This window comes from Sminthopsis crassicaudata, chromosome 3 (assembly GCF_048593235.1).
Source record: "Sminthopsis crassicaudata isolate SCR6 chromosome 3, ASM4859323v1, whole genome shotgun sequence".
Taxonomy (NCBI): Eukaryota; Metazoa; Chordata; class Mammalia; order Dasyuromorphia; family Dasyuridae; genus Sminthopsis; species Sminthopsis crassicaudata.
Genome location: NC_133619.1, coordinates 630,860,744 through 630,883,115, shown reverse-complemented (window position 1 = coordinate 630,883,115; position 22,372 = coordinate 630,860,744). Strand labels below are relative to the sequence as shown.

General features: G+C 43.9%; 1 protein-coding gene across 1 annotated transcript in view; it reads left to right on the top strand.

The window, feature by feature from the left end:
* The window catches only part of PRDM16 (PR/SET domain 16), a 621,205-nt gene that overhangs the window by 549,410 nt on the left and 49,423 nt on the right, over positions 1-22,372 (top strand). The window contains 4 exon segments of the mRNA XM_074306482.1: positions 8,992-9,190; positions 12,834-12,981; positions 15,467-15,620; positions 21,898-22,372. The exon segment at positions 21,898-22,372 is cut by the window's right edge and continues 924 nt beyond it. Of these exon segments, the coding sequence (XP_074162583.1) occupies positions 8,992-9,190; positions 12,834-12,981; positions 15,467-15,620; positions 21,898-22,372 (976 nt within the window).

Genomic DNA, 22,372 nt, shown 5'->3' with positions numbered 1-22,372 from the left:
TCTGTTCCCTCCCTCCCTCTCTCTGTCTCTCTCTGTCTCTCTCTGTCTCTCTGTCTCTCTCTGTCTCTCTCTGTCTCTCTCTGTCTCTCTCTCTCTCTCTCTCTCTCTCTCTCTCTCTCTCTCTCTCTCTCCTGTCTCTGTCACTGTTTCTCTCTGTGTCTCTGTCACTATGTTTTCTGTCTCTGTGTCTCTTCAGTTTCTGTGTCTGAATCTCTATCTCTGTCTCTGTTCCCTCCCTCCCTCTCTCTGTCTCTCTCTGTCTCTCTCTCTCTCTCTCTCTGTCTCTCTCTGTCTCTCTCTTTCTCTCTTACTCTCTCTTTCTCTGTCTCTCTCTTTTCTCTCTCTTTTCTCTCTCTTTCTCTCTCTCTCTCTCTCTCTCTCTCTCTCTCTCTCTCTCTCTCTCTCTCTCTCTCTCTCTCTCTCTCTCTCTCTCTCATCTTTAAGAGATACCTATTAAGTAACTTGTTCAGGTTACATAACAGGCAGACCTGGAATCTGGATCTTCCTGACCATGAGGTCAACTCTTCATACATGTTGGCTCTCATTGTTTTATGCTCCTACAAGAGATATAAAGAAGAAGTAAATAAATAAATATGATTGAATTCTAGACATAAGTGCTTACAGGAATCTTAGAGTCCAAATCTCCCATTTCTTAGTGGAGAATAAACTGATGTCCAAAGAAGGCAGGACGAGAGCCAAGATAAGAACACAAATTCCTGACTTTAAGTCAAGTAAATCTATCAGCAGAGATTTATTAAGCATATGTTACATGGCAGGCACAGTGTTGGATGCTAGGAATAAAAAAATAAAAAATGAAACAGTCCCTACCCTCATAGAGCTTGTTTTCTACCAAGAAAGCCTAGAAATCTATCCCTCTCTCTTCTCGAGCCTGTACTTCCTCAATGATTTAAAAATTTAAAAATTAATGGTAAAATACATTTATTACATAAACTATTGGATCATTTCATTTTTCCTTTCCCAAATATAAGTTAAAAGGTGTATTCTGAATAGTGTTTAACTCTTTAGAGTAAATACTAACCCATAATAATGAGAATCCCATACCATCTAGATTTTTTTTTTATGTTCACATCTTCTTATCCCCTCTCCTATATCCTTTGTATTTGTATATTGTTCAGATGAACTCAAGGAGGAAATAGCAAAGGAGCAGGAAGGAGAAAGAAAGCCCCAGGGTGCTTTCTCAAAAACAGTCTTCTTACACAATGAATTTGAAGGGGATGACCAATAGCATCCCTTGGAGCTCTGAGTAGAGCCCAGTTCTGAGAACACCCAATGGAGTTGGGAGTGGGGGCGAGGCCATCAAAAATCCTGCCTCCAATTTCATTTTACTCCAGATGCTATCAAACTGAATCAGGCAGAACTAGAGCAAACTAGAAGCACCTCCAGCTTGGATGGGTATAAGCCACAAGGACCCCTGGTCTGTTTCCTGTTGTCTTTGTTCTTCTGTCCCTCCTTGTTTGTCCAGAGCTGTCATATTTTATATTATCCAAAATTTGCAGAATAAAAATGATGGGAAATAGCTGGAATTTATAACCTGAACTGGAGCCTGAGGAGGAGGAGAAGGAGAGAAAAAGAGAGGGGGGGGAAGGAAGAGAAGGAAAGCAGGAATGGAGGAAATAGAGACAGAAAAAGAGAAACAGAGTGAGAAATAGAAACAGAGAAAGAGATAGAGAGACACACAGAGAGAGACAGAGAGAGAAAGAGATAGAGACAGAGAGACAGAGGGAGAGAGAGAGAGAGAGAGAGAGAGAGAGAGAGAGAGAGAGAGAGAGAGAGAGAGAGAGAGAGAGAGAGAGAGAGAATAAATATAAATGTCTCATCTCAGAAAGATTCCAGCTCAAGATGTTGGAATAAGCCCCTGAGATGATCTCAAATGCTAAGCATCTTCACATAGCCTACAGGGATGATAGCTTCTGATCGAGCTGCCCAGGAAGTATTCATCAAGACAGTTGGGGGCCCAAAGAGGTGGGATGATGACAGTGAGCTAGTTAGAAAGTCTCTCCTGCCTCCTTTGTTACATTTCTTCCAGTCCCAAAGGAGCAACTGGGCTGTGCAAAAATGAACTCCCCAAAATGTGGATATGAAAGAATCGGAGTCATCATAGACATTCAGCCTGGTACAATGAAGGGAAATGGACTAAACTTGTAACCAGAGGATCTTGGTTAAAATCCCACCTCTGCTACTGAGTGACTTTGGACAAATCTGTTTGCTTCTCTTTAAAAGGAGATTGCACTAGGGGACCTCTAAGGTTCAAAGTGCTACAACAATGATCTTCAGACCCACACTGAATTCAAAATGTTTTTTTTAATCTAGAGTTGGAATCAGGGGTGTCTGTATTAAAGTCTTCCCTATGCTAGTTACTAACTTATGTGACCTTGGGGAAAATGCTCTGGGCCTCAGTTTCCCTTTCCAAAAATGGAGGAATTGGAATAAATGATTTGTAAAGTCCTATCCAACTGCAAATCCAGCCTTAAATTCTATTTTTAAAATTTTATTTATTTCATTTTTAATTTATGAAAACCTCAGTTTACAAAAAAGCTCCCCCTAAAAGCACATCCATTGAGTTTAATCTGATTTTAAATGATATGAAGAGAGTTTGATGTCTTCAGAAATCTCAAAGTGAATCACAAGCAAACACAATCCATCACAATTTTTTCCATTCAGTTTGTCTAAAATGAAGTGTATCTGTATGAAAGACCTTATTGTGGAGTAAAAGAACAGCTTCTTTAATCTGCTTTATGAGAAAAAAGCCCAAACTCCCTAATTCCTCCAAGATTTGGGTAATTGTGAAGACCCTTGACACATTTTTTCATAGGTCACAGAATTCTAGAACTGGAAGGGGCAGTAGAGATAACCTAATTCAAACTCTTCATTTATATATGCAGAAATTTAGATACTTAAGAAAGAAAAATTAAATGTCCAAAGTCACCTGGAAAAGCAGGAATAGAGCCCATATGTGTATATTCTCCATGGGACCACATTGCCTCTTCATCTATTTTATATTTCAACAAAGTTGCCATTGCTTCCTACTTCATTGTATCTTCTTAAATGACTCCCATTCAAGAGTATTGAATCAGAGATTTTGGAGAGTCTTTGGTCCAGTTCTGCACCTTTCATTTTACAGAAGAGGAAACTGAGGCTTAAGAACATCCAGTAATTTGCCTAAGGTTTTAGATGATAGAGATAGAATGTGGATCTAGAACTTCAGAGTCCAAATCTGTGTTCTTTTTTCAACATCATCTGCCTTCCCTAGGAATTATGTCTGCATTCTAGAGGTAGAAAAGAGGTATACACATCAGAACTGTATCAAAGGTCCTTTCCAGCTCTGCATAAGAACAATACAAATGTAGAGTTTCTATAAAAAGTGTTGCCCACTTTTCATGGTTCTGTCTCCCCAGAACAGAATTATATTTAGATAATGGGAGCCACTCATTGTACAAATTCAAATGGAAGATGGAGGAGGAGAGATTTTGGTCCTCAAGACGAAAAGCTGAAAAGTGAGGGGAAAATCTTGGCTAGTGCCTCATGGGAACGGGAGGGGGATGGAGACTCCAGGACGCTGTGAGGCAGCTGCTGGGAACAGAAGCAAGCCATCTGGTCCCATTGTGTCTTAATGAATTTCATGACAACTAAGTGCTAAGTTCAATTGTTTCCACTTACATAGGTGGAAGGGACCTTAAAGGCACCCTCTTTTTATAGATGAAGAAATTGAGGCACAGAAAAGTGATCTGTCCAGGGTCATATAACTATTAAATGTCTGTGGCAGAATTTGAATCCAGGTCTTCCTGATTCCAAGGATAATTCAAATCGAGTCAAGTTAAGGCATCCTCGACCCCTCACTCTCACTTATGCTACCTATCCAGTCCATGAACATTTCACCCTTCACAACATTTCTCGTATACATCCCCTTCTCTCTACTCCCATACCCATAACCCTAGTCTAGATCCTCACCATTATTTTTTTTTTGATCCTCATCATTCTTACCCGGACTATTACAATAGCCTCCTAACTTGTCACTCAGCTGCAGGTCTCTTTATTTCAATCCATCTTTCTCTCAGCTAGCAAAGTGTCTTTTTAAAATAATAATAATAACAATAATAATAATAACTAACACACACATATATATAGATACATATACATATACATCTACCATGTTCTAGACACTGTGTGCTAAGTGATTTATAATTATCATCTCATTTGATCCTAGAAATAACCCTGGGATGGAGACGCTATTAAGCTCCCCTTATCTAAAATGAAGGCTAGTCTAACTATGTCAGCTCAGTGAGTTCAGGCCCTTTAGATTAAATACAAATTCTTCTTCAATATCTGAAGTTGTTCACAACCAAGCCCTTTCCTTCATTCTGGTTCTCCTTCTCCCTCCATCCAAACTCCCATACATTCTAGAATCCAGCTTCATTAACCTTCTTGCAGTCCCTCACACCTAGCACTCCATCCCCTGATATTTACAGTGAGATCCCTCTCTACTTCTTGTGCCTAGAATGTTTTCCCTCTTCATCTCTGCTTCTGAGAGCTGTCCATAACATCCCAATTTTGGTACCTTGGAATAGAGTCACCACATATAATTATATATACACATATATGTTTATATATATGCACATGCATATTAATATATATGCATACATATTTTAGATATGTATATATTTATAGCTATAGATATATAGAAATATATATGTGTTTATATATATACATATATATACATGTCCACATATATTTATAGGTAGATAAACATCCATATATATTTACATATTCCACACATATATTTATAGATAGATAATTATTCACCATATATAATTATATACACACATATGTTTATATATATGCACATACATATTAATATGTGCACCAATATATATTTTAGGTATATACACATCTATATGTATATACATAGCTATAGATATAGATTCATAGATATATAGATACATTTATAGATATATAGAAATACATGTGTATTTATACATATATACATGTCTACATATATTTATAGATAGATGAACATCCATATATATTTATATATATATATATATATACATCTATATATACACACATATATTTATATATACACATACCCATAGATATTTATAGATATAGCTATAGATATATCTACACATCTATACACATACACACATATATTCTCTTCCCTAAAAGAATCTAAGATCTTTGAAGTAACTATTTCTAATCTTCCTTTAAATCTCTAGTGCCTAGCCTAGTGCTGGGAGCACAGTAGGCAGCTTAATAAATGCTCCTTGATAAATGGATTCCCTGAACTCATCCCTTTGTGTCCCAGTTTCCTTATCTGTAAAGTATAGGGGTTAATCTAGATTACTACTAAGGTCCCTTTAAGTTTTAAATTTATGATCCTGTGATGATGTGAGTCTTAAAACAGAGCTATCTCATCATCCCAGCTAAGAGGCACAGTGAATAGAGAAGTGGACATGCAGCTAGGAAAACAAAGATTTTAATCCACTTCAGGCTCAGGCACTTGCTAGCTGTTTGAGCACAAGCAAGTCACTTAACCCTTGGAGCCTCAATTTCCTCATCTATAAAATGGGGATAATAACAGCACCTACCTCCCAGGGCTGTTGTAAGGATCAAATGAGATATTACATACAAAGCATTTTGCAAACTTCAAAGCGTTATAAAAAATGCTAGTTATTTTTTAAGAATCTTAAAACAAAATTATGGCATTGTAACAATATCACCAGCAAATTGCCAAAGTGGACAAAACCTTAGACTTGGTATTAGGAGGACCTAGAATTCGAACTTAGACACCTATTAGCTTTGTAATTCTGGGTAAGTCCGTTAACTTCTTTGATTCTCAGTTTCCTGATCTGTAAAGTGGGATTATTTGTTATGAAGACTAAATGAGGTAATATGTATAAAGAACTCTGCAATCCCTTGAGGGCCATATAAATATTTTTGTGGTTGTTCAGTCATCTCAGTTGTGTCCAACTTATTGTGATCTCATTTGGATTTTTTTTGGAAGAGATACTGGACTGGTTTGCCATTTCTTCTTTTAGCTCATTTTACAGATGAGGAAACTGAGACAGTTAAATGACTTGATCAGAGTCATACAGCTAGTACAGAATAAATGTTAGCTATAGCCCAACCATTTGACAGATGAGGACTGAGGCAGAGTTAAGCGACTTAATCAGTCATATAGCTAGTTCATGTAAATGTACAGAATAAAGGTTAGCTATAACCATTTGACAGATGAGGAAACTGAGGCATGGAATTGTCCATGGTCACAAAGCTAATAAATACGTTGGTGCCTACCTCAGAGGATTGTGTCAGGCTCCAAGGAGATAATATCTAGGAAGTCCTTTGCAGGTAACTTTATAAATATATATTATTTTTATTCTCCGCAATGCAGTCCTGCCTGGCTCTCTTTTTCCCACCCCATTCCCAAATACTCATTGCCAACCTCCAAGACAATGCCGAGGACGTATCAGCACAAACAAAAAAAACCTCAAAACAGAAATCTGCCCCCTCCCCCAAATAATTCCAGGTCCCAGCCTTTGGTTCCCAGCAGCTGGGGCCATAAGAAAGTTGAATTGAAGAATGGATTTCCAGACCAGGGGTGTGGGACAGGGGGGTCTTGGGCTGGGAGGGGGCCAGAACTCCAGTTCAATGGAAGGAAGGTCTCTCTCACTGGAGTAGTCCACTGGCCAGGCTGCCGGGCTGGAGGCGTTGTGGATGGGCCCAGGCCCCCTTGCAGAAGTCACTCTGCTGGAAAATTTACAGCTCTATGTCGATTGTTTGGTTTGGCACAGGGCTCAGGATGCTGCCTTGTAAACTTAATAATAGCTGCCCCCTTTTTAATTTGTTTGACCTTGGTGACAATAATTTATTATATGCATTAGATCGCTGTTGGTTTTTTTTTTCCTTTTTTTTTTTAAATTCCCAAACAAAGTGCTTGGCTTGGTTTTTCTCCCTGTGTTCCCTGGCCGTGGGTTTGCTGCCGTTGGAAGCAGGAGGGAGGGAGAGCTGAAAAGACCCAGACATCTTTCAGCCTGTGTTTGAAAAGCAATGAAGGAGACTTCCTTTCACACTTATCCGCTTAGCTCTTGGGCTCTGGCCTGCCTGCCTGCCTACCAAAGGGGAGGCTGAGTTTGAAAGGGTCTCGTCATGGGCACAGCAAAAGCCATGGGCTTCCTTGGGGTGAGAGAGGACCATAGAAGCAGAGATCTGTAGATGGAGATGACTTGAGAGGTCATCGAGGGGCCGCCCACTCATTTGATAGATGAGGTCACACACATGCCCGACAGATGAGGGGCTTCAAAGCCAGGACCAGCTCTGGAAACCTGGTGCTTTGGCTACTGGGCCCTTTTCACAAATCTGCATTGCTCAGATTCTAGCTTGTTATTATTAGTCCTTCACTCTCCAAGAGTTCCAATGACATCCCAAGAGGGATGACTTGCACATGCATTGGATTGGAGCAGAACCGTGCAAAGTGGTCAATCTCGTTCTCTCCTTCAAAGTTGTTGGAGTTCAGTAGCTTGACCAAAGTTAAGACATCTGGGGATGGCCCCTCCTAGACTAGACCAGTAAAAAGGAGGGTCAAATCACATCAGGCTACCTGATGGATTAGGCTGCCCCTCACTTGAAGACTTACAGGATGTAATAAAGAGAATTTTCCTTCATGGCTGCTAAAGTCCTTTCTTACCATGAGGTTTGATATCTATAAAGAATCCTTTCATTGGAACTCAACAAACATTTATTATATACATGCTGTGTGCTAGGGAACTCAACAAACATTTACTATATACATGCTGTGTGCTAGGGAACTCAACAAACATTTATTATACACTGACTGTGTGCTAGGGAGAATGGAGACATGTATAGATAGCTGGTCTCAAATCCAGAACCACTTCAGGACGAATCCCATTTGGCCACCCATTGGCTGTTGACTTTGGCCAAGCTGATTTACTTCTCTGGGCCCTGACACTTCTTTAAGACTGTAAGTTGTAGAACAAGTAGTGGAAGCTTCCTCACCAATCAAATCACAAAGCCAGCTCTTTCCTCTCTCCCCATCCTCACATGCAGAAAAAGGGCTAGTGTTGGAGCCCCAAAGACAAAAAAAAAAAAAGGAGCATTGCTGGATGATGATGATGATGATGATGATGATGATGATGATGAAGAAGAAGAAGAAGAAGAAGAAGAAGAAGAAGAAGAAGAAGAAGAAGAAGAAGAAGAAGAAGAAGAAGAAGAAGAAGAAGAAGAAGAAGAAGAAAGAGGAGGAGGAGGTGGAAGAGGAAAAGGAGACAGAAATGTGGCAAGCCATTTTAGTATCTGCCAAGAAAATCCCCATGATACTTTGTCCATGGAGGTCACAAAGAGTCAAACATAACTCAACAACAATATAGCACCTACTATATACCAGGAATTATGCTAAGCACCTTTTACAAATGTTATCTCATTTGATCTTCACAATAACCTTGGGAGATAGGTACTATCATTTTACGGATGAGGAAACTGAATCAGACAAGGTTTGAGGGACCTGACCAGGGTCACACAGCTAGTTAAGTATCTCAGGCTGGATTTGATCTCAGGTTTTCCTGACTCCGAGTTGGGTGCTCTATCCCCCAGATACTATTATCTATGTTTATGTCCATATCCATACCTATATCCAATTCATCTTTGACATATAATACATCTATAATTATATAGATGCACAATATATATGTGAACATATGAGTATGTGTGTATGCATGTATGCACAGGTGTTTATTTGTATGTAAGTTTCCTACTTATGTTGTATGTATTTTTATAGGTACTTGTCCTCCCTATTAGAATGAAGGTTCACTGCAAGTTGAGATTATTTCCTTCTTTATACCGGTATCCTCGGGCCTGTCACAGAGTGGACATTTAATACTTATGGAATCAATTGGCTAATTGATTGATTGATCACCTGAACGAGTAAGTTTTCCCAGCATGCTGTGCTTTTTCTTGCAGAGGATCGCACATTCCGCTGTGAGGAATGCGATGAGCTGTTCCAGTCCAAGTTAGATCTACGGCGGCATAAGAAATACACTTGCAATTCTGTCAACACCCTCTATGAGACCCTGAATGAGGAGATCAAGCAGGAGGGCGTCAGCGATGGGCAGATCCATGAGTGCAAAGACTGTGAGAGGATGTTTCCCAATAAGTACAGGTACCATCTCTCTGCTGGTCCCGGGTGACCCCAAGGGAAGAAAGCGTAGAAAGCCCTTCCTCAAAACTCCTCATTCCAACTAGGTCTTTCCACTTTTGGCCAACTGGGCCATCTTCACATCAAACCTTCCTGGGAGCTGGACCCAGAAGATCATAGAGTGAGAGGGGGAGCAGAGGTGTTCAAATCCAATCTACTCATTGTATGGAGGAGAAAACTGATCCAAGCATCAAAATTAGCTAATATTTATGAAGCATTTATTGTGTGCCAGGTGCTGTGCTGGGTCCTGTGGATACAAAGAAAGGCCAAAAGTAAAAAGTCTTTGCTTTCAGCGTCCTCACATTATAACGAGGAGACAATGCACAGATAAATATGGTTGATTTTTTAAAATGGCCTAAGATCTCACTCTCCTTACCTTTTGGAGAGAAAGACTGATGAAGGCTTTGGCCTCTTCTCAGAATCATCTTTCTAAATGCATGAAATTATCTTAAAAACTGATTATAGTGTGATACAATTATTGAAATGTCGATACAGCTGAGATAGGTAGTGCAGTGGATAGAGACCACCAGCTCTGGAGACAGGTGAACTTGAGTTCCCATTCACCCTGTGTGACCCTAACCCCAATTGCCTCCAAAAATAATAAATAAAACATCAGCCTTAGTTCATGAACCCCAGAGGAATCAGAACCCCTTCTTTGATAGGATCTAATGACAGACTGATGAAGACTTTTCTGGTAGTTTGTGATCTTAAAGAAGGTAGAGAAATTAATTCTTCAATAGTGTCCATGACAGTAAATTTGGTGGAAAGAGTAGCTCCCATGTATTTCCTGGACTTCGATGTTCCCTAAACACTTTTCTCACAACATCCCTGTGAAGTAGGTCGGGTAGTAGTTATCCCTAATTTACAGATGAAAAAACTGAGGCACAGAGAGGCAAATTGACTTCCCTATGATCACACAGTTAGTAAATATCTGAGGGATTCAAACCCATGTTTCTCATGCAACATGTGGATTTTTAATAGAACTTGAATGAGGAAATATATATATATATTTTTTATATATACATATATGTCTTTATTTTTCTTAATTGCTAACTGTTGATTTCCTTGGAAATATTATATATTTTATTTTTCCCACCCCATATAAGTGGTTTGAGGACTGGCATTACATTTCTGCCTTTATCTCCAGTGCTTAGCACAGTGTATGGCACATAGCAGATGCTTTTTAAATGTTTGTTGATTTGGATTCTGTATTTAAAACCATTAAGCCGGAAAGAGATCTATAATTTTCCTGAGGTTGATGAAGAGGCAAAAACTCACAAAGAAGGTGGGACTAAACTCTAGAAAGCTCCTTCCAGTCCTCAGTCTATAGAACAGTAATAAAACTTAGCATTTACTTAGTACTTTACAAATAGTATCTCATTTAAGACTCACAACAACCCCAGGAGGGAGGTGCTATTATTAATTGTCATTTACAAACGGGGAAACTGAGGCTGAGTTATATATAATTAATATGTATCTGAGGCAGAATTTCCATTCAGGCCCTCCTGCCTCCAAATTTAGTGCTCTATCCTTTGCATTATCTAGTTCTCTCAATTTATCCTGAAAATATTAGAATGTCTCTTTCCTGGGTCCTTCCCAGAGACTTGAACTGGATAAATAATTCCTCAGAATTTTATGTAGATCTCATCAAGGGTCTCACTTGGGAACACAAACCCTCTACCCTTAACAGATGACTGAGAAAATAAATGTTTCACCAAATCCCCCAAGATGCTTTCCCAGTAAGCACTATTCAAGAGTGTCTGTGTTTTCTTTAAATAAACACATAAATCACAATTACCAATGGGGAGGGGGAGGGAGATACAATTTCCTGATGCTAAAAAGCCCAGAGTTTCCATATCAGAATGGATTATTAGTCTCTGTAATTAACAGACCATGATGTATTACTGTGTTACTCATGAAGATTAACAGTCATAACACATGAGCAAAGGAGGATGTCCCAGGAGACCGAGTGGATTAGAAACCACTCATTTATCCAAACAGGACTTGGCCATTGTGGGCAGCTGTGTTCTCTCCACCTTATCGAGTCTCATTTCTAAAGACGCTCATTTGCTACTAACTTTTATGAGCAGCCCCAACACACGGGAGCACCCATATCGTCTATGCCTTGATCTGTTCCGTAGAACCTAATGGTTAATCAATATGGCGGATGACAGGAAACTTAAATTCTAGTCCCAGCCAAGGCAGTGGCTCTGAGTGATTTTGGGGACCCCCCCAATTCTGCCTATTTCCAGGACCCTGCCTTTACTACATGGGAACAAACAAGTCTAGTAGGGCATAATGGATGGCTTTCAAGTCAACAAGAATTCAAATCCTGCTTGTGATACTTTTGTCTATATGACCTTGGACTAGTCATTTAAATTTTTAAAATTTTAGTTGATTCTCCAAGACTACAAATTGTAGAGAAGTTTCCTCCCCTGGGAGTTCCCTACACCTCTGAAATCACAGATTCTTGAGAAGCAACATAGCCTAGGGAATAAATAGTTTGGGAGTTAAGAAGTCCTGTGTGCGAATCCTGTTCAGATATTTATTGACTGTGTCACTTGAGCCCTATGGGTCTTTCTTTCATCATCTGTAAAGTGAGGGAGTTGGACTTGATGGCTTCTGAGGTCCCTTTCAATTCTTAGGTCTATGATCTACTCTCCCACTCTTCAGGAAGGAAGGAAGAGAGAGGGAGAGAGAAAGAGAGAGAGAAAGAAAGGAAAGAGGGAAGGAAGGGGAAGGGAATAAGGAGGAAGGAAGGAAGAGAGAGGGAGAGAGAAAGAAAGGAAAGAGGGAAGGAAGGGAAAAAGGAGGAAGGAAGGAAGAGGGAGAGAGAAAGAGCGAGAGGAAGCAAGGAAAGAGGAAAGGAAAGAAGGAAGGAAGGTCATAGATAGATAAAATTTACTGCTAAGAACCCCATATTTGGAGGCACAAGACTCGATTTCATATCTTGGCTTGGTTCCTTACCACTTGTGATAACATAGGCAGACCATTTTCCCTTTCTTAGCCTCAGTTTCCCCCTCTGTAATATGAGGGAGCTAGACTAAATGATGTCTAGGGTACCTTCCACTTCCAAACCCTTTGGCCCTATTCTCTCCCCTCTTTCCTTCTAACAAAGAGAATCGGGAGTATACCAGGCAGCAAATGTTCTCTGAATTATGGGTTGGATGAAAATGGTCAATGAGGTAACCCTTCCAATCCTAAAATTCTGTGATTCTGTAAATTTTTCATTAAAATATAATTCAACTCAATTCAATTCAGCAAGCACTTATAAGATTTCTGCTATTTGTCAAGGACTCTACCAGATTTTGGGGTTCCAAAGACAAAAATGAAACTGTCCCTAACTCTCAAGCAGCTGATATATGACCTACTGAGAACAGGAGGTGTGACAGTGGTTCTAGAGGCCACCGGGGCTTCTAGACCCCGGGGGAGTCTTCTGGCACCCCTGAGAAGAGCATTCCTCTTCCCACCTGTTGTGACTGGTCAGTCCTGGCTGACAGAGCTGGGGAGTCAGTGACCTGTGGGCTTGCTCTGGTTCTTCTACCCCAAGGGAGAACCTACAGGGTGATGACCCCTGCTCCACCCCTCCCTTCTCTCCAATGCCCAGCTTAGAACAACACATGATCATCCACACGGAGGAACGGGAGTACAAGTGTGACCAGTGCCCCAAGGCCTTCAACTGGAAGTCCAACCTGATTCGCCACCAGATGTCCCATGACAGTGGCAAGCGGTTTGAATGTGAAAACTGTGTGAAGGTAAGTTGGGTGAGAGATAACTCTGGTGCTGGGGGAGGCTGGAGGACAACCCCACTTTGTGACCACCATTCCATCTGTCTAGTGAAGGGAAATGGGAGCAAATCTCTATGGAGAACCTGCTCCGTGCCCAACCCATGGCTAGGCACATGAGGCAATGTGTAAGACATCACCCCTGCCATCGAGAAGCTTATAGTAGAGTTAAGGAAGTGGGATGTTCCTCGATGACATTCAATAGATGCTCATTAAAGGCACCATCTAAACAGAAAACCAAGAGGCAGTGGATTGTAGCTGATGGAAGGCTGAGTTCAAATCCTGACACATTATAAGCCCTAAACTCCCTCTACATTCAAGTGGATTCATGAGTTCATCAATGTAGAAGTTCCCTATAATGAAGTGGATCAATCCATCAATAAGGCTTTAGTCAATGTGGACTGTGTAAGCTCTGTGCAGACAAAGACAAAATGGTCCTTTGCTCTCAGCCTATCTAATAGAGGAGATAATGTGCATCATGAAGACAGACAAGATAGACACATAATATAAAAGGTAGAAATAAGCATTAACTGCCTAACAGCTACCCTGTAGAAAAGGTGATATGCGGGCTATGTTGAAAAAGAACAGAGAAATCAGCAAAAGGAGGTAAGGAGGAAAGATGGCAACCTACTCCATACTTACACACATTTATAGATTGATATTAGAGTCTTACTGGTGCTAGCTCATTCAGATTTCAGTCCTGTCTAACTCTCCATGACCCCATTTAGGGTTTTCTTCACATAGATGCTGGAGAGTAGTTTGCCATTTCCTTCTCCAGCTCATTTTACAGATGAGGAAACTGAGGCAAACAAAGTAAAGTGACTTTCCCAGGATCACACAGCCGTATATAAGTGTCTGAGGTCAAATTTGAACTCAGGAAGTGGAGTCTTACACTCTATATGCTGCCCTAATCAGGGCATTGAATTCTGGCAGGGAGAGCTCCAAATTCTAATCACTCAAACGCTAGTGATCATTCAGCTTAGCTTATTTTAAAATTTTCAATATGAGGAAATACAGAAATCAGCAAATGCTACAAGTCAGGGCTTAATTTATTGTTTTGTTAATTGACTAGATTTTAGAAAGTGCTGGAGAAAATGTCGATAATGCAGATCAAACTTAAAAACATCTAATTTTATTCTGGAAAGCTGGTTGTTTAATATTTATCTGCACACCCCTGGATAGAATACAAAGCTAAGTGAATGGCTGGAAAGGATTGGAAAAGGATTGTCAAAAGGCAGCTTGGGATGTGCCAGTGAGTCCAAGCCATACCTGAAATGAGAATCTTCTTTGTAATATTGCACAAATATTGCGATCTTTGCCGGAAATCCCCAGCTAGGGGGGACTCACTATCTCCAGAGGCAGCTCTTATGGACAGCTCTCATTGTTAGGATGTCTAACTGCTCTATTGGGTCCTCCAGGCCCAGCAGAACCAAGCCAGCATCTCTCCTAGGGGACAGCCTTCCAACGAAATGAAAGGGCAACCAGTCTATGCCAAAGGGGTTCATGGAAGGGAGAGTTTACTGCAGGTTGGGAAGTAGAATAGACGTCTCATGGGGAAGTAGCTGGCCCTTGAACAGGGGGTAAGATTTTAAAAGGCCCCACTAGAAACCATTAACCTGATGATGCTTTTGTCTTGAGAGAGATGCCGGATTCTCTCTAAGTTCACTTGGTCTCCTGACTGGTCCCGCAAGCTTAAATCTTCCATTCCTCCAGCTGGTAGCATAGGATCTGCTCCTTCCTGAGCTCCAGCACGCCAAAAGTTAGAAGACTACTGATGGTCCTTCCTGGGGTACCTAATACTTATGTAGGCTCGTGTCTTCCTGTCTCTTGGACTTCAGACCTTAGGCCCCTTACGAACGACAGACTTGGGCCAGGAGAGTCTCCATTTGTCTGGAAATCACAGTGGGCTATTTAATTTTTTATGACAGGCTAACCCAGAGCTCACCACAGTTGGTCCACCCACAAAGAGTTGGTAGGCCTGCCAATCTGGGTTTCCTTCCCCAGGAAATTGGGTCATTGAATTGGAATGGGGATGGGGGAAGGGGAGAAAGAAGCTGATGGATTCTCTCATACATCCCAATTTTTATTGATGATTTTGCACTATAGTCCATGAGTTCAAAATTGTGCAAAGCTAATATTTTCTCTGAGACACTGGGCTATCCACTTAATTCAATCTAATTCATCAAGGCATTTGTTAATCACTTATATTTTGCATAACACCCAGCCTCAGTTTACCCATTTGTAATTTAGGGATAATAATCATTGCAGTTCCTAATTTACGGACCTTTGAAACTGGCCTCTAGCACAAACTGGGGAGACTTAGCGGTGCAGAGGACAGATTGGTAGACTGGAGTCTCCCCATTCCAGAGTAAGCAAGAAGAATACCTCCTTACTCCCCCATTCCTCCATCCACCACCTTTCAGAGACCCTAGACTAACAGAGCTTCCTCCCCCAGGTCTTTACGGACCCCAGTAACCTGCAGCGGCACATCCGCTCCCAGCACGTGGGCGCCAGGGCTCACGCCTGCCCGGACTGTGGGAAAACCTTTGCCACCTCATCTGGCCTCAAACAGCACAAGCACATCCACAGCACGGTGAAACCTTTCATATGTAAGTTGTCATGGGGGTGACTGGCTGGCCAACCGGCGGGGTAATTGGGCTCATCCTGACAGACTCTCTCCCAAGCGAGTCAGGGCTCTAATTGTGGGAGGTCAAAGAACAAGAAGAAATTCCCCAGCAGCCCCCCCACCTCTCTCTTCCCCAGTCCCCCCTTTCCTCCCCCTTCTCCTTCACAGGATCCCTGTTTTTTCAGAAAACATTCAGAGTAATTTCTGAGTTTTCTGACAAGTTAAAAGCTCCATCTCCCAGAAGCCTTGTGGGGCTACTAGGCCCCAACTTCTCTCCCTCTCCCTCTCCCATCCCCCCTTCTTCTCCTCTTTTGACTGCTGGCCTTTCTCTTTCCATCCCCCACCCATATTACTTTGTTTTTTCTCCCTAAAGCTTTATGTTTCAATAATGACTCCCAGGAGGTTCGGTTCTCCTAAGGTCTAGTAAACAATTTTCTGGGTCCAAATCCTCCCTGTCCCCACAAACAGAACTCCAAAAATAATCAGGACTCTGGATAAAAGAATGAAAAAGCATTTATAAAGCACCTACTAGGTGCCAAACACTGTATTAAATGTTAAATACAAAAAGAAATGTAAAGAGTTCTCTAGAGTTAGACAGCAGAGGTTAAAAAAAATGCATACAAATTGGGGGGGAGCAAGGAAGGGGATGGTTGGTGAATGGAACCATCTTATGCTGGCAGCTGAGAACAAAGTTGATAGATAGTAAAACAAAATCAATTTGAGGGACTCCCATTTATCTAGGAAAGTGCTCTCTGCCTTAGGTTCCCAGATTTTAAGGGGGAGCCAAAGAGAATCTGCTTCTTGAATTTTTTTTTCCTTCTTCTGTAAGGTGAGACTCTTTGAGTTCAGTTTTTCTGGCTGTTGATTTAAAAAATGATTTCCGTCACTCTTTCTTTCATTCATTCCACAAACATTTGTAAACTGCCTACTGTGTGCATTTATTGGAATTTACCAGAATGCAATGCCTTGGGTCTGTGGGTGGGGGAATCTTGCCCTACCATCATGTTAAATCTGAGTAGATGGGGGACTCTAGGAGGAAGGAAAGAACTGGAACAATCAGCAAACATTTATTAGGTCCCTACTATGTGTCAGGCACTGGGCTAAATGCTGGATAGAGCGTTGATCCGCCATCATCATGGCAGTAGATGTTGACCTCCCCCTCCCTACTTTTCCAAGCTACACATGGACATTTCTCCTTCCTACATCCCAGCTGCTAGGACGTCCACCATGCCCTGATGTCAGTAGGGACGGGAGGGAGAGGGCAGAAAGTGGATTTGGCCCCTGGTTCTCCCCTCAATGCCTCCAGGATTTACTTCCCAACCAGCTTGGGGCCTCCATCAGGCTTGCATATAAGTATCAACACATTTCTGGCCTACGGTTTTGTTTTTTAAGCTACCAGCCAAGCCTTCTCCTGGGCAGGAATAGGTAAGAAAATAAACAAAATCCCCTGACAGGCTCCCTCATAGACCTTGGGAAAAGGCACCGGCAAGACAGCTCTCAATGAGCCACATTGGGAGTCTGTTTCCTCTGGGACAGAAGCCCAGTGCAGAGCAAGGGTGGGGTGAGGGTGACAGTAAAGAGAAGGAAGGGGGGATGTCTGGGGTTTTGGGGGGGGACACGTGGGCTCTCTTAGAAGAGATCTGGGACTTTTAAAAGGGAAGCTGATTGTTTAAATACCAATAGCTATTATGTGGGGCGGGGGCAAGATTTGGAACAGGAAAGAATATCTGTGTGAATTTAAGTTAGCAACACAGAGCCCCAAAAATGGGAGCCTGCATGACATTCAAAAGCGACTACTTTTCTGGCTCCTTCTCTGCCCCGTCCTGCTGAGATTGTATTAACGTTAAGTCTCAGAGTCTCTGGCTTTCCAAGAGCACCCAAAACCCACTGTTTTCCTAGCACTGAAAAACCCTCTGTGGATTGAGGGGGCCTGGAGGAAGAGAAGGGAACAGAGAAGGCTGAGGAGCCTGTGTCCTATCCCCCATCTCCCCTCGTCCCCCACCTCCCCCCTGCCACTGCCCCAGCTCCTTGGCCTCCTACCCACTTGCATACCATCTGACCTTGGCTTCTCGCTAAGGGGATCAAGCTAATGAGAAAACCCCCAACTTGGCGTGGCTGTGTTTATACAAATTTCATCCAGTTAGGGAGATGCAGTTGTAGAAGATTAGATTAGACGTGTATAATAAACCTTTATGTAGCCTCCAAACCGCCATATAGCATCCTCTGGCTCAGGCCAAAGGAGTGAGGGGGAAGTTTAAGAAAAGGGGGTGGTGCTTGCCCTCGCCCCCTTGGAAGGAAAAATATACAAACAACTCTGAAATAAATCAGAAGTGTGACCCTTCAGAAAAGGATGGAGGCTTTGATGGGCAGTAATCCATCCAAAAGGGAGATGCCCCGTCCAACTTCCAAGCTTTCAAATCAGGCCGGTCCTTTGGGTCACATATCACAACATGGACACGGAGAGAGCCACAGAGCCCCACTCTAGCCACTGAAAAAGAGTCTGTTGCTTCCACGCCCCAGCAGCTAGTTTCCTGATCAGCATCCCAGAGGCTGAAGGGACATGGAGAATGTATGTATTTGGGCAAGGTTGTGTAGGTCTTTGTGTACCTGGACACATGTGAGCTTGTAAGGGACGGGGAAGGAGAGGCCTGTGGGGGGGGAGGGGTCTCGGTGTTGCTGTTTTTAAAATGAGAACAGAGGGCGGGAATCATTTTAGTGGTGAAGAAGGAAAGAAATCTGCCAGCCTTTGTGTGGGAAGCCCACGAGGAATGTGGACATTTTTCCTCCCCTTGCGCAAAAGGCTTAGAATAGGAGACCCCAGGAAGGGGAAACAGCAGCCCAGATGTGAACCTCTGGGTGGAAGACATGAGCAGGCAGTGATGACCCATAAGGAGACCCAGGGATGGGAAGCTTAAGCTGGAGGGAAAGCAGCAGGACTTGAGTGGACCTTGGCCTTTGCAAGGGGCCTCTGAGAGCCTGGCTTGGGGGGGAGGGGACGTCTCCAGACTCTCAGGGCATCTGCATCTTACAGACATGGCTGCCTGGAAGCAAGTTGCCGCTACGAAACAAACTTGATATCTGGGTTAGTCTGAGTTCTTCCCAGCATTCATCTCAAACCTTTAGGACTTCACCCTCCTTAAAGAGTTGTCTTTGGAAGGACCACAAGTCCCCTGGGGACCTCTCCCAGAACTTCACTTTCCCTCAGGCCCACATGCCTGACTAAGTCTCATTTATATGAGAAAATATGCCTTGGGATGTGGGAAGCCATGGCACAAACACGTCTCTGCCCAGGCAGGGCATCAAATGCTAGACCCCCTCTTAAGGCTTTTGGCCCCAGGCACAGAATTCGGCTCCAAACCTCATTTTCAGAGCTAAGGACTGCAAGTCTCTAATGAGACGCTGACAGAGGGCTAAGTGTAGACCTGCAAGTGTGCACAGCTAGAGTGTCGGTGCACATTTGGCAATTACTTCTTGAGATACAAAGTCTGGCCTCTTTCCTTGCAGAAGGCAAGGGCTAGTCTGAGGCGTATTTATAGAACTAACCCTGTGCAGGGGAGACTCATTGTTAGCAGGAGGGAAAGGGAGAGAGAAAAAGAGAGAGAGAGACAAAGAGAGACACAGAGACACAGAGAGAGAGAGAGACAGAGAGAGAGACAGACAAACCAGAGAGAGAGAGAGAGGGAGAGAGAGAGAAGGAAGGAGAGAGAGAGAGACAGAGAGAGACAGAGACAAGACAGACAGACCGACAGAGACAGAGACACACATTCACACAGAAAGAGAAAGAGACAGAGACAGAAACAGAGGGACAGACAGAGACAGAGACAGAAACAAGAGAGAGACAGAGAATGTTGATGAAAATGAGAGACAGGATTTTAAAAAGGAGGAAGAAGAAAAGAGACCATGAGAAAGAAATTCAGGGACAGAATTAGAGAGGATCAGAGGAAATGAGAATGAGAAAGAAATAATGAGGGAGGGAAATGAATCTGAGAGAAAATGTGAAAAAGAGAGAAAGAATGAGATGGGGATTAGTGAGTTAAAATGAGAAGAGGAATGGGGAAGATAAGAAATGATAGAGGGAATGAGAAGAAAAAAGATAAAGTGAATGAATAAAGAGAGAAAAAATGAGAGGGAGTATCCCCTATAATTGAAAAGGAGGAGAGAGAAAGGGAGCCAAGTAGATTTTGTTTTTAACAGCCTTCCCCATTCTAGAAAACAAGAGGAAAAGGAAAATAAAATATGCTTGTAGACAGCTTCATTTCACATGCCAGTGGGAAAAGAGCAGAAAGATAAAATCTGGTCTCAGCTCCTTTGTCCTAATGTCTTACATTCTATCTGATGCTGACCTTTCCTGTTGAAAAAGCAGGCAGAGCCATGCCTGGATCCTGAAGTGGCTCAATGTGCCAGGGGGGACTTTCCTGGTTCACTCAGGGCCTCCAGGTCTGTACTTACATCACTCAGCAGATGTTTTGTTAACTATCAACTTCCCCCTTGCCCTGTCTCCTACTCCTGACTCCTCTGATGCCTATTTCCTACTAACTTCCTTTATCAGCTCTACTCAGTCTGTTTTCATCTCTTGTCGCCAATAAGCAAAAGTGCTTAGCTCTCCAGGGAGGGAGGGAGGAAGGAAGGAAGGAAGGGAAAGAGGAAGAAAGGAAGGAAGGAAAGAGGGGAGGAAGGAAGGAGGGGAGGAAGGAAGGAAGGAAGGAAGGAAGGAAGGAAGGAAGGAAGGAAGGAAGGAAGGAAGGAAGGAAGGAAGGAAGGAAGAAAAGAGGGGAAGAAGGAAGGAAGGAAGGAAGGAGGGGAGGAAGGAAGGAAAGAGGGGAGGAAGGAAGGAAGGAAAGAAGGAAGGAAGGAAGGAAGGAAGGAAAGAGGGGAGGAAGGAAGGAAGGAAAGAAGGAAGGAAGGAAGGAAGGAAGGAAGGAAGGAAGGAAGGAAGGGAAAGAGGAAGGGAGGGAGGGAGGAAGGAAGGAAGGAAGGAAGGAAGGAAGGAAGGAAGGAAGGAAGGAAGGAAGGGAGGGAGGAAAGAAGGAAAGAAGGAAGGAAGGAAGGAGGGAGGAAAGAAGGAAGGAAGGAAGGAAGGGAGGGAGGAAAGAAGGAAAGAAGGAAGGAAGGAAGGAGGGAGGAAAGAAGGAAGGAAGGAAGGAAGGAAGGGAAAGAGGAAGGAAGGGAGGAAGGGAGGGAGGAAAGAAGGAAAGAAGGAAGGAAGGAAGGAGGGAGGAAAGAAGGAAGGAAGGAAGGAAGGAAGGGAAAGAGGAAGGAAGGGAGGAAGGGAGGGAGGAAGGAAGGAAGGGAGGGAGGGAGGGAGGAAGGAAGGAAGGAAGGAAGGAAGGAAGGAAGGAAGGAAGGGAGGGAGGGAGGAAGGAAGGAAGGAAGGAAGGAAGGGAGGGAGGGAGGGAGGAAGGAAGGAAGGAAGGAAGGAAGGAAGGAAGGAAGGAAGGAAGGAAGGAAGGAAGGAAGGAAGGAAGGAAGGAAGGAAAGGAAGGAAGGAAGGAAGGAAGGAAGGAAGGAAGGAAGGAAGGAAGGAAGGAAGGAAGGAAGGAAGGAAGGAGGGAGGAAGAGGAGGGAAGGAAGAAAGAAGCTATCCAGAAAATGAAGTCATATCCACTTTTTCCCGTGAATGTTGGGACAACAGCATAACTTTTCGTGGAAAAGCCCCGGGTTCCAATCCTGCTTCTCACACTCGCCAGGCAGTTTCCTGTCTGTTCCCAGCGCCCACCTCACGGGCTGGCTGTGACACTTGAATGGGATTTTGGTACAGCAACAGCAAGTACCCAGGGGCTTTTAAACGCCAGCTCCGACCGTTAGTTTTGCCCAAAGGATCCGCCGTTTCACCAGCGTTGGGGGGCTGCTTTCCACTAACTCAGAAACGGGGTTCGGCTTTGGCGCGGAAAGCTCCCTTTCTCCGGCTGCCCGCGCTCTCCCTTGGTCCCCCTCACCCCGTGGATTCAGGTGCGTCCCCATTTCACAGACGAGGCAGGCAGAAAGGATTGCCAGGGTCCCACATGGGAAAAATGGCGGAGCCAGGATTTGAGGGGGGCGCGTGCCGGACCCGGGGGAGAAGAGGAGCCCTTCCGGCGTGCCTCGGGCGGCTGGAGGGCACCGCGGGGGGGGGGGGCAGCCCCCCTCCCCCCTCCCTAAGTCGAGCTCCGCCCCCGCCCCTCCCCCCTCCCTGAGTCGGGCCCTGGCCCCCCGCCCCTCCCCCCCGTCCTTTCGCGGTAATTTCATATCGCTTTTGTCTTTGGTTGCTGCTGATGTTTTAGGTGAGGTCTGCCACAAGTCTTACACGCAGTTCTCCAACCTGTGCCGCCACAAGCGCATGCACGCGGACTGCCGGACCCAGATCAAGTGCAAAGACTGCGGCCAGATGTTCAGCACTACCTCCTCTCTCAACAAGCACCGGCGCTTCTGCGAGGGCAAGAACCATTACAACCCCGGGGGCATCTTCGCCCCGGCCTTACCGCTCACGCCCGGCTCCATGATGGACAAGGCCAAGGCGGCCCCCAACCTCAACCACGCCGGCCTCGCTTTCAATGACTACTTCCCCTCCAGGCCCCACCCCGGGGGGCTGCCCTTCTCGGCCGGCCCGCCCGCCTTCCCCGCGCTCACCCCGGGCTTCCCGGGCATCTTCCCTCCGTCCCTGTACCCCCGGCCGCCTCTGCTACCTCCCACCCCGCTGCTCAAGAGCCCCCTCAACCACACGCAGGACGCCAAGCTGCCCAGCCCCCTGGGCAACCC